Source organism: Adiantum capillus-veneris, chromosome 22 (genome assembly GCF_014529385.1).
Source record: "Adiantum capillus-veneris isolate H3 chromosome 22, ASM1452938v2, whole genome shotgun sequence".
In the NCBI taxonomy this organism is placed as follows: domain Eukaryota; kingdom Viridiplantae; phylum Streptophyta; class Polypodiopsida; order Polypodiales; family Pteridaceae; genus Adiantum; species Adiantum capillus-veneris.
In genome coordinates, this window is record NC_140952.1 from 107,609,432 (window position 1) to 107,620,767 (window position 11,336).

The 11,336-nt window shown below is 42.8% G+C and overlaps 2 protein-coding genes across 4 annotated transcripts; one reads left to right on the forward strand and one right to left on the reverse strand.

Annotated features, from left to right (window-relative positions):
• Positions 1–822: 822 nt before the first annotated feature.
• Positions 823–5,799, forward strand: LOC147429978 (transcription factor GTE3, chloroplastic-like). Of its 3 annotated transcripts, none has more exons than XM_086496167.1 (4): positions 823–1,744; positions 1,827–1,881; positions 2,000–2,140; positions 5,373–5,799. In XM_086496167.1, exons 1-3 carry the CDS (start codon positions 953–955, stop codon positions 2,095–2,097), a joined length of 945 nt encoding a protein of 314 aa, XP_086352293.1. In that variant the 5' UTR covers positions 823–952; the 3' UTR covers positions 2,098–2,140; positions 5,373–5,799. The 3 variants fall into 3 exon arrangements, with proteins under 3 accessions (XP_086352293.1, XP_086352292.1, XP_086352291.1); XM_086496166.1 differs by lacking the exon at positions 5,373–5,799 and adding an exon at positions 2,243–2,551; XM_086496165.1 differs by lacking the exon at positions 5,373–5,799 and having other exon boundaries at positions 824–1,744; positions 2,000–2,551.
• On the reverse strand, positions 5,372–10,560 carry LOC147429979 (agamous-like MADS-box protein AGL65). Its single transcript, XM_086496164.1, has 12 exons — positions 10,180–10,560; positions 9,757–9,816; positions 9,651–9,669; positions 9,512–9,576; positions 7,698–7,719; positions 7,567–7,619; positions 7,116–7,203; positions 6,963–7,010; positions 6,838–6,891; positions 6,701–6,754; positions 6,511–6,632; positions 5,372–6,442 (listed from the first exon to the last, which is right to left on the reverse strand). Exons 1-12 carry the CDS (start codon positions 10,362–10,364, stop codon positions 6,235–6,237), a joined length of 978 nt encoding a protein of 325 aa, XP_086352290.1. The 5' UTR covers positions 10,365–10,560; the 3' UTR covers positions 5,372–6,234.
• Positions 10,561–11,336: the final 776 nt, after the last annotated feature.

The following is an 11,336-nucleotide window of genomic DNA, read 5'->3' on the forward strand; positions in this document are numbered from 1 at the left end:
ATTGAGCCACTGAAGTGCTAGAATGGATCCCCTCGTGTTAGCTGCACTTAGATTGACGCTTCTGCCCTACACCAATTTTGTAAATCTTGATCGCTCAGCCTATCCACGTGGACATAATCACAACATACCCTCACCTTTGAAAAGCCAAAAAGCTCTAGTGTATAAAAGGTTGCACATGCAAAGGTAGAGCAACTATTGCTTGAAACTCCATAAGTCGCTCAAAGCGTACACGCAACGTTGCATGCAAGCTAATCTCTGTCAAGCTTGTTGAAACTCCTTCAAAGCCTACACACAACATTGCTACAAGCTAGTCCGTGTCAAGCTTCAAGCTCAGGTTCTCTCTCTGTCTCTGATTAAGTGGCAGCTCTATGAACACTTGCATGCTGTGTAACTAGCAGGGTGTTGCTGTTGCCTATGCTTCAGTTGAAAATTTGCTTGCTTCTCTTTATTTCTAGTTAGGTTGCTTTTCTGTTTGCTCTATTTTGTAGCTAAGGTTTTTTTTTTTTTTTGGGGGGGGGGGGGGGGGGGGGGGGGGGGGGGGAGTCTTAACATGACCACGGGGTCTAAAATGAAGCCAAGCCGTGGGATCGACGATCCGCAAGTAGAGCATGCATTTCAAAAACAACGTGCACTGTCAGATGTTGTCCAAGTTTATTTTTGATGGCCGGGTTTACTTTTTCTCGTTTCTGTTTACCATGTAAGGGTTTGTTTTGCCATAGATTCCATCCCCATGTTGTTAGGGCATCAGCCTATCAACGAGCAAGTCGTGGGTTTGATTCACCTCGCGGATATTGACCATACCCCATGCCACGCGGGGGGGGGGAGGGGGGCGGGGTTTGCTCCATTAGTCGTGTGACAGGGTCCAAAGTTCTCTCTCTCTCTGTCTCTCGTTCAAACGGGTTAATTCAGGAGTGTGAGTAGCAAAAACCCCTCTTCCCCCCGTCTACAGGCGATGGCGCGTGGGAAGCGGAGCAGGGTGCGGGAAGAAGAAGAGGAAGCAGGAAGCCCTGAAGTCGCGCAAGAGGCAAAGAAAGCTAAGGAGGACGAGGAAAAGAGAGGTGAAGAACCAGGTAACTTAGAGGCTGAGGAAAGGCCGGAGATCAGAGAAAGCACTGAAGATGACGAAGAAGCAGCAAGCAGGGAGCTCCATATTTCTCGTTGCAAGGCCGTCTTGCAGGTCTTGATGGACCACAAGTATGCCTGGCTCTTTAGCGAGCCTGTGGATCCTGTTGCACTTGAAATTCCCGACTACCCTACAATTGTCAAGCATCCCATGGACCTTGGTACCATCATGGCCAAGCTCAACAGGAAAGAATATGGCGATCTACCCCTCAACTTCATACAGGATGTCCGGCTCACCTTTGACAATGCCATGCTCTACAACCCTCCAGGGCATGAGGTAAATAATTCTGCAAAAAAAATGCTGGCCTTCTTCCATAAAGAGTGGGACAAGAGTGCAACCAGGAGCTTGGCTGTGTCGACCCCCAGAACTCCCAGACATAGTGCAGTCTCTGTGAAGGCCTTCAGTTTTGAGGATAAACAGATTTTGTTGGAGAATCTGCAGACCCTTCCCCCTCATATGCAGTATGCAGCTGTCTTGCTGATGAGCGAGAGAAGCCCTCATGTTGATTGGAGCGGTGATGAGGTCGACGTGCAGCTTGATCTCTTGGATAACCAGTTGCTGCAGGAGCTTGAGAACCATGTCAAAAAATGTATGAAGAGTAGTACTTCCAGCAGCAAGAAGGTATGAAGCTGTGGTTTGTTTGCAAATTGTCCTTCTTAACAGCCTTGCAGACATCCATAAGTGATTACATGGTTATTTTTAGGTCAAGCAGACATTAGGGAGTAGCAAATCTCATGGGAAAGGGAAGCAAAGGAAAGGTACGAGACATTTGTTGATGGTATTCTGTCCGTGTGCAAGTGCAGAAGATTTCCTGGTTAGAATAAGCTAATGTGTACAGTGAACTCGTATTTAAAGGGAATGCTTGCATGGTTCCAGGAAAAGGCAAAGTTGACGAAGAAGGAGAAGAAGAGGAAGAAATAGGCTTTGTGATTGACGTCCCGCTGTCTTTATTTCCTGCACAAAAGACCAAATAAGGACTTTTCCGGTGACGCATAGCTGGCATTGGCTTCTAGCAAGGTTGTTAAACCATTACCACATGCTGATAGAAAAGGTCTTTTCTCTACACCGCACAACTGGCATTGGCTTATACTGAGGTTGTTTAACCATTACCACATGCAGATGGAAAATCCCTAGAAACAGTTCCCCTTGTTTGTGTAATATTTGCAAATGCGGATGGAGATCTCACATGACGGTTGTGCACAGGAAGCTCCATCTTTTGTTGGTTCGACAGCTTACCCTGCTCTAGTCATCTTCTTTGTACTTCATAGGCTCGTGCCATAGAGGTTCCTGGTTTGTATTATCTGACACCGTAGCTGCTAGTGTTTACCATAGGCTGCCTGTGTTTATCACCCCACAGAGGGCCTGTGGACAGACATTTTTTCTGTGTGCGTAATTGACTTGACTTTAAATTAGAGTTTCAGTTATGCAGTGAAGGACTCAAGGTGTTGTTTGTGCATGGTTTGAGTGTAACGATCAAGCAAATTGCTCGCTTTATGTGTCCATGTAAACTTCAATAAGTGACTTCTCTATGTGCAATAGGACTGTTGAGCCCTGCGTTTTGACGGGTCATTTCTAGTATGGTGAGTAAGGCACATTTAAGTACATGTCTACGAAGTTGTAGACGGTGCTGTTTGTTGTTGCGTCTCTGCATGAAGCCTAATGTGCTCTTGGAGGGGGTTCCTAAAAGATCACTTTTTACAGACTGATATGATAGATTGCCTGAAGTGATGTTGGAGAAGTTTGCTTTTTATTCTTTTAGTTGTGCTCATGCAAGGTTGCAATGGTACATGACGTGCGAGGGACTAGGTTGTGGAAAGCATCTTGTGAATGGCTTACCTTAGAGTTTGCCCTCTTGGCAATATTACGTCACCATAAAGTCAGACTGGCTTTCCAGTCGTTGATTTAGGGCATATGCCTGCAAGCTGGTGGTGAAACGGGCATTTCTGTCATTCTGTAGTTGCTTGTGGATTTGATAGAAGCTACAAGGAACTTTGGCATAATCATGTCTTGCGGAACTCCTGTTATTTATTTAAGATTAAGATAAGACACCTCTCTGTTTGTTCATTATGTGTTCATCCTTCAAGTTCAGGGTTTGGAAACTTCTTGGACCTTGCAAACAAATGAGGTCTAGTAAAAGCAAATTGAACATCTACTGAGCTGTTATTTTGCTGATATTGATGATGGCTTTTCTTCTACTTTACTTTTGACCTTTTTGTTTGTGATGATGAGACATAGACCCTAAGGCTGGGTGCAGACAAGGCGGAGTCAGATATTAGGAAAGAAGTGTGCCCCCGCCCCCCCCCCACCCCCCAGCCGGGATGATAGCTTTTCTTCTACTTTACTTGTGACCTTTTTGTTTGTGACGATGAGTCATAGACCCTAAGGCTGGGTTCAGACGGGGCAGATATTAGGAAAGGAGGGTGTGTCCATGGTGGTGCATGCTCATTGGGTCAAAAACAAGATGAACGCTTCCGGATCCATCGCGGAGGAAACACCATTAAAAATATCGTCTTTATATTCAGCAAATCAGACAGCTTGATGGTTGCACTCTTAAGCTGGATGCGCAGTCAGTACGAGACTGAGAGCTTGTGAACAACAGTGCTGGATGAGCCTCAGATTGCTCGTCTGAACCTCGCGCCTAAATAAGATTCCAATTATAGACCTTTACTTGTTATTGATTCATGTGTCAGCAGGTTCTGTTTTGACTCCACATTGCGCTTGTTCTCCCTGGCCCTGCAATGCATTGTGGAGTTTCCTTGAGTTTGGGCGCTTTCCTAATTACTGCTCAAGGTGTGTAGTTTGGTGCCTTGCCATCAGGGTTGAGTGCATGGTTTTGGGGGAAAGCTTTTAAGGGAAGGGGGCCTGATGTTCCAGGCAGTCTGAAAACCCCCTCTGCCAAGGTGGCGAGCATCCATTTGTTCAACAAAAGACGCACAGTTTCTCGACCCACCTGATGGATGTGCAACCTCTTCCCCCTTTGGAACAGATTCAAGTCTGGGCATTTTTTGGCACAAAATGCAGAGAAGGTTCTGATCTCTTTTCCTTGCTTGCAGTGCCCAATTAGTTAACCACAAGCTCCCACTGATTCTGACGCTGACGTTTTTGTTTTTATTCTCTACAACAGCAGTGTGAATGAGCCGCCGCTGGAAAAGGTACTCCCCTATGTCCCAGCGTCTGGAGGGCTTTTTCTCTTTTGGCTGCCGCCTCATTATTATGTTTGGTTTTCCTTTCTACTTGTCTTTCAGAATCTTTTATTGGAACCCCTCTCTTTATCTTGTGTTATGTCTTATAGGTGGCGAAAATGGTCATCTTATGTTAGGTTAGGTGTATGTCTTATAGGTGGCGAAAGCGGTTAGGTGTATGTCTTTTTGGTGGGGAACGTGGTTAGGTGTATGTGGAATAAGGCTTTGATTTACAACGGCAAGTAGGTTGTGAATTGGACCAGGGTTCAAGTGGATGGAGTTGGCTGCTGTGGAATGTCATTGTTAAGGGCTGCCTGTGGTTGCAAACCTCAGTAGGATGGGTCCTCAAGCTCCAAGATTTGGAAAAGGGGTCAAGAGAGGTTATTCATGCTACACTGTATTCTCTCTTGAGATCTGAAGAAGAAGAGAACTCTTACTGTGGTAGGAACAGTCCCATGAGACCTCTTAGATCTATTTGATGGGTAGATAGAGAGATGGGGGTTCTGGGGGACTGTGGGATGGTCGGTCTTGTCCTCGGCTTGGACTTGTTGTGTTTGCAGGTTGAAGAGTGTCACATCCCTGTTGATTGTTGCTAGTGATGGCTAGAGGCTCTCTCTCCTCCTGAGTTTGGTGCAAAAGGAATAGACAGTGGTGATGCTTTATTTGTTGGGGTATGCCTTTTGGGTCTTGGAGTTCTGGAGATAGATAGTGGAGGCTTTTGCATGGAAGGTTGGGAGGCCTGTTTTTGCTTCAGTTCCGTGCCACAGTTTTCCATTTTTCGCATCTCCAATTTATGATATACCACCCATCTTTTGCAATTCTGTATCATTGGTGTTTTTCCCCCTATGGTTTGTCGTGTTTGTTATAATTTAGGGGTTTTTCCACTACCAGTTCTGTTTATTTGTCACCTGTAGGTTGATGTAATACCTACTACTGGTTTTGTAACTAGTTTACGTAACACAAAGGGTCTTTTCTTGCACAGAGAGAGAGAGAGAGAGAGAGAGAGAGAGAGAGAGAGAGAGATTATTAATGGTTTGCTTATTTTCCTAGTACAATATAAATGGCAGATGGACTTCAGACTTCTTCATGGATCCAGCTGTTTGGTTGACCAGAACACCTTACAGCATGAGGTTCAATGAAACTAAGTAACATCTTGATTTTTCACATTATTGTCCATTTGCAACCATCTTGTGTTACTGATTCCTATCCAATCATAGTGTGTACATAAAGATCTACAATCAAAGACACTTAAACAATCAGCTTCAACAATTTCTATGCATCTTGTAAACACTTTTCATGCAGAAGCAATATCTGCATTGTATCCTGGTGGTAACCTTGGCTATAACTACGCATTTTCTCTGTCTGCACAGTATATAGTAATCCTCATTGTGCGCATTAAGATCCACCCATGCCACTTATTGGTGGCTTGTAACGACGATCAACCGGTGTGCAAAGAGATTCTTTTCAGAATATAAAAGGGCGAACTTCTCTTGCCATTTGTGAAAGATTATGTGATGACATATGTTTGAACCTATTTAAATCACACCCTCCATTATAATCAATTGGGACATTCCATGGAGGTTGCGAGGCTGTTGAGGTAATATTATGAGGCAAAGAATGTGGCAGAGTTGTGATTTGAGAGTTGTTTCCATCCCTTGGAACACTGAATGAGAAAACCTCCTGAGTTTGAGATGTAGTAGGTCGAATGTTTTAAAAAAATCGTTGACACTTTGTGTGATGTGGCTTGTTTAATTCAATAATCTCTGTTGGCTTCGATAACACGTGCTTTTAGTGATTGTGAGCTGAATAATTTTACATTCTCATAATCAATAGGGCTGGAAAAAAAAAGGGTCAAATCCCCATCCTTTGTGCACCCCAAGAGGGGCTTTGTATAATCAAACACGATGAAAAAAAGGCATATCATAGGAGTTAACTTATTGCTTTATCATAGGAGTTGCGCCTTGAAGTGCAAAGACTGCCATCCTTTGTAGGCAAAATGTTATCATTGCGTTGACCATCGTCTTGGACATTTGCATTTTGCTCATTGGCATCGGTGGCTTGAAAATAAGAAGCATCCAAGTAGGTGGAATTATGTCCGATGGGATCCATTGTGTTTGGGATCCAAAATATTGAAGCTCTGGCAAATATACACTCATAACGGTCACAACACTGGAGTATTTAAAAATTTGTGAACAAAACTCTTACTCTTGATCATGAAGGAAGGTGGATGATTCCTGTTCACATATAGTAGGCATGAATTCGGTTTCCCAAGCTTCTTGAATTGGGGCATCGATACTTCTAGAACTTTGTGCCATCCAAGAGGGACTCTGCAGAAACAAGTTTCACAATGAGGTCTTCAATTTCATCAAAGGCAAAATAAGGTGTAAATACGTACCTCTCCTATTGGATCATCATGGGGAACCATAAAGTGTTCTGACGTTGGGAATGCCTAGCAATCATATAGTGAAATTTTCTCTTTTAGTCAATTGCAACTTGACAAAAATGGGAAAAGTGCAAACAAAATGTACCTACCGGTCCATATGACTCATTGCAGAATACTGGAAGTTGTCTTGATAAAGCTAATGCCTGACAAACATAACGTGTAAAGTACTTTACGATTTTATATAGCTTGTTGATGATTTAATAAGGGGACATACCTTTTCCTCAATGTGTACTTGATTGTAAGAAGGCAAAGGCTGGTTTGCCTGAGTAAGTTGTTATGAAATGAAATGTAATTTTGTGTTAAGGAGCAATGATAGTATCTAATCCGCATCATCAAACAACGATACAGAATAAATGTAAGTGGTTACCTTATGCATTTCAATTTCATGAAGTCGAATTTGCAAAATTTGTTCGAGGCGGCTTGCATCCTCAATAGTTGTGGGACACTCAATGTCGCTTGATGTCACACAATACAAAACATGACATAACAACAAAACCCTATCACAACACTATCTGCAAAAGTATATGCCTACAATGTCGAAGATGAGTAAAATAATATTGAATGCTAAAGTCCTTGGCTAGAGGCAACTCTTTGATAAAGGCTCCTTGCTTTATCATGCAGGAGATTGTTGACAATCATGAAGCTATCTATGACTATGTCATACACATGATCTAAATGTATTGCTTCCAAAAGTACAAGGAACCATTTGAAAAATGGTAAGAGCAATAAATGAAGAATTCAAAGATTCATTATATAATGCAATATGGTAAAGGGAAAAAAAACCATGCTAGTTAAGAAGTCTTGTAATAGCATATTACCTCAATTTTTGTAAGAGCTTAGCTTTATAGTGATGCAAAGAGGAGAGACAATCCTGTTGTAGAGCACAAATTGGATGTCATATGAACTTTAATTTTGTCATCTTTTAAATCAAGAGCACAGAGTGTCATACCGTCATGTTTTGAGTTGCAGAACTGCAAAAAAGAAAAAGAGTTACGATGCCAACTTATATGTATAAAGTCTTTGCTTGCATGCAAAAAAAGGACCAAAGAATCTCTCTCTCTCTCTCTCTCTCTCTCTCTCTCTCTCTCTCTCCCCCAAGTGTGGTAGATTGGTTATGCCATTTCCCTCTTGAATAACAGGTCTCGAGTTCAACTCCTTGTTGGCTAGATCTTTAAGGTCTCTTGGGATAGTTTCCTACGACGTTAAAACTCTCTTCTTCTCTCTCTCTCTCTCTCTCTCTCTCTCTCAAAATACCTCTCAAATTAAGAGGTGAAGCCCATTTCAATCAAATCAAATACAACATGAGATCATAAGATAGAATTTTCCTTTAAAGATTTGATGAAGCACAATAGAGATATATTTCTTACATGTTGAGCACCTCACACTTTTGAAGAGTGGAGAATCTTCACCATTATTAGGGAAATACTACAAAGATAAATTAGTCGTTGCTTTCTTGAGTGCCTTAGGTGGATTAAGTTTAAATTTTATTTCAAATACCATGCATTATCTTACCTTTTGATCAAGGGCAAGAGCCACAAACAAGACCCATTCGCTAGATTTAGTGGCCAAGGTCTATAAGGCGCTATGATGTCTGCAAGAGAGTTGTTTGCCATTGAGAGTGGGTAGCTTGATTTGCATCGCCTTTACAAGCCACCTTGCTCCCTTTCTTCTCTTTGATTGCTCTCCTCATACTTCTCTAGTTTTAGCACTGTATATTGACACACTTTGGTTTTGGATATGCCCTTGAAGTATGGAAATTTACAAGATTAAAGGTAAATATAGGACAATTTCTATAGGGTGAAAGCATGTTAACTTGTCATGCTTTTTCATGTCCCGGACAATGCTAACTAGCACAATTTTGACATATACTAACTAGTACAATAACTTGAGCTATATCTCCAAGATCTATGACATATGATATATCAATAGAAAACACTTGAAACAAATGTACAACCTCCGACAAATTTTGATATTATTTGTAAAAAATTTATCGGACGCCCAACTTTTCGAAGATGTGCTAACTTGAAACTACTAACTAGCACAAAAAGCGCGACAGGTTAACATGCTTTCACCCTATAACTAACATAACCAAGTGTGCTCCTCTTGGAGATGTACAAGGATCCAAATGTATACTTTAAAAAAACAAAAAAACAATTTTTCTACTGAGAATAGCTTGCAATGCATATACTTTTATGAGGACTTTGATTGCCCCGTCAGCAGCTTCCACCGCCTTTGTGAACAAGGCAGGGACAGAGACGATGTCTGATTGGTTCACAACAAAAGCACCCCTCCTCCTCAGCGCAATGTCAACAGAGCGTTAATATTTTCTTCTGAGGCGGTGTGTACAATAGACTTCTCCTCTACTTTACCGTTTTCTTCTTGGTAGACTTTCCCTACCATATTATGCAAGGTATGCTGCAATGCATTGAAATTACTTTCTTTTGAAGCCATTAGGAGATAAAAATATAGATATCCTCAAACAATCACAAGAAGATTTAGAAATTTTCTCATGTAGGAAAACACTCTTTTTTCAAATTTTTTCATACAATGCATAACATCATGAGCTTCTGTGAGGGAGAGCTAGGTATGCGGTGCCTCCCTCACAGAAGCTCATGATGTTGAGGTAAGTCGCAATGTGGGAATTATTGTGAGAATTTATCCAAAACTTCTTTGTGAATAAGGCTATTATGAAACTTGCAAGCTGTGATGTGAATTAATAACTTTGTCATGTGCATTAACAAATTGAAACAATGGACCTCTTACTTGAATTGTGAAAAGCTTTGTACGTCGATCTCATGATTTGACTTCTTGAATGCGCGATTCAATTGCTGCATAAACAAAGATTAAGGTACAAACCATAAATACAATCTACTAAACTTGAAGTAAGTAGTAGTTTATTCACCTCCAAAACTTCCATTTTTCTGCACAATGCAATCAACAACAAGTTAGTAGCAAAACCAACACAAATTTTGACAACATAATGCCAAACAATGTAGTGAAGTGTGCACCTTCTACTCCTTTCTTGAAAGGGGATTTCTGCAAAGCTCTTCAATAACTCTTCAGGAGTTCTGCAGACGAAGAAAGTTGAGTGTGTGTGTGTGTGTGTGTGTGTGTGTGTGTGTGCACACTCGTGCTCTTATGAGTGCGGATGCACGACCATAGTCGGTCTTTGTCGGACAGATGGATGATGCATGAGGAGGAGTGTGTGTATGTGTGGGTGACTGTTGAGAGTCTCTCGGTGAAGGTATCGACATCCCTATTGTGTGGGCATTGAATTTTTAAATCGTGTTTTAGACAACGGTTAGGTGCGAGTGCATTCATGAGTCCCTGCGTGTGCTATGCGCTATGTGTGTGTGTGTGTGTGTGTGTGTGTGTGAGAGAGAGAGAGAGAGAGAGAAGTGTATATGTGTGTGTGGGCAGAGGGGGCTTACCCGTGGGAGCCGCTAATCCACGAGAGGCGTTTGTTGGGGGAGAAGAGGAGAAGGAGAAGGGGGATGTCGCAGAGGGTGGCCAGCTCCTGAGCTTTTTTTTCCACGCCCATGCGTCGCTTGGAAAAGGTCACCTGCTTGCCCTCCTTGGTTTCGCGAGCCTTGATCTCTAGCTTCTTCCTGCCCATCGCTTCCTCTCTCAATCGACGCTGAGCCCCCTCCTTCCCTTCTTTCACTCCCCTGGTCTCCACTCTCCCTCTTCCTTCACTTCTCTAAAGCTTGCTAGCTGGCATGGCAGCTCAAGACTGCTGTGCATCCGGCAGCCTCTCTTCCAAAGCTCGTGCTCGTGCTCGTTTGCGTCGTCCCTCTGGCCCTGTCGACCAGAGCGACCACCTAGGATGAGAGAGTGAGAGAGAGAGAGAGAGAGAGAGAAGGAGACCACGGCCAACTTACTTTTCGGCAATCTTTTCGAATGCCTTTTTTTTTTTTTTTTTTTGGTTAGGAGAGTCACTTATTAGAATAACCAAAAAGAAGGAATTACTTAGGCTAGAGCCCGTGCGCCTCTAACACGCAGGTGGGATCTACGGCATTGAACGTAAGCATATTTTTTACGAAGCTCGAACATTGTCTAATTTCTCCTTGTTTCTTTTTGCCCTTGTCCGAGTTCACTTTATGAGAGAGAGGCTTCGCCTTGGGGACAAGCAAACCCACGCAAACACGTGGTTAGGGCATCGGACTGTCAACGAAGGGGTCTTGGGTTCAAGTTCCGAACGGGGGGATCGTGGATCAATGTGTTGACTTTTTTCTCAATCGTCTGTCCTCCTTGAGATCCCCGCAATGAGTCCCCATCCGTCGACCCCACCGCCCACACTTCATTCAATATCCATGTTAGATACTGTTGTGGATGGGCACCCTCACAACAAACATTAGACTAAATCCTTATGACATAAAATAAAAATTTCCAAAGGGGGGAGTCACCATGCGTGGGCCACCACACCTTGACCTACAAAATGGGGGAGATCAAGGTGGGGTGGCCCACCCTTACCTACAAAATGGGGGAACCACAAGTCCAAGGAGAGTACCAATTGTGGCATTAGAGAGAACAAAGCCGCCCACATTCACCATATTAGTTGAAACAAGCTATGACAGGAGCCAAGTCT

What these genes read in the sequence shown, in the direction of transcription:
- LOC147429978 (XM_086496167.1), top strand. Translation starts at nt 953, where the DNA reads ATGGCGCGTGGGAAGCGGAGCAGGGTGCGGGAAGAAGAAGAGGAAGCA. An exon ending in GTACTTCCAGCAGCAAGAAG is followed by an intron (nt 1,745 to 1,826) that starts GTATGAAGCTGT and finishes GGTTATTTTTAG; the next exon opens with GTCAAGCAGACATTAGGGAG. An exon ending in GAAAGGGAAGCAAAGGAAAG is followed by an intron (nt 1,882 to 1,999) that starts GTACGAGACATT and finishes GCATGGTTCCAG; the next exon opens with GAAAAGGCAAAGTTGACGAA.
- LOC147429979 (XM_086496164.1), bottom strand. Translation starts at nt 10,364, where the DNA reads ATGGGCAGGAAGAAGCTAGAGATCAAGGCTCGCGAAACCAAGGAGGGC. An exon ending in TGGATTAGCGGCTCCCACGG is followed by an intron (nt 9,817 to 10,179) that starts GTAAGCCCCCTC and finishes CTTCGTCTGCAG; the next exon opens with AACTCCTGAAGAGTTATTGA. An exon ending in ATGATGATCCAATAGGAGAG is followed by an intron (nt 6,633 to 6,700) that starts GTACGTATTTAC and finishes TTGTTTCTGCAG; the next exon opens with AGTCCCTCTTGGATGGCACA.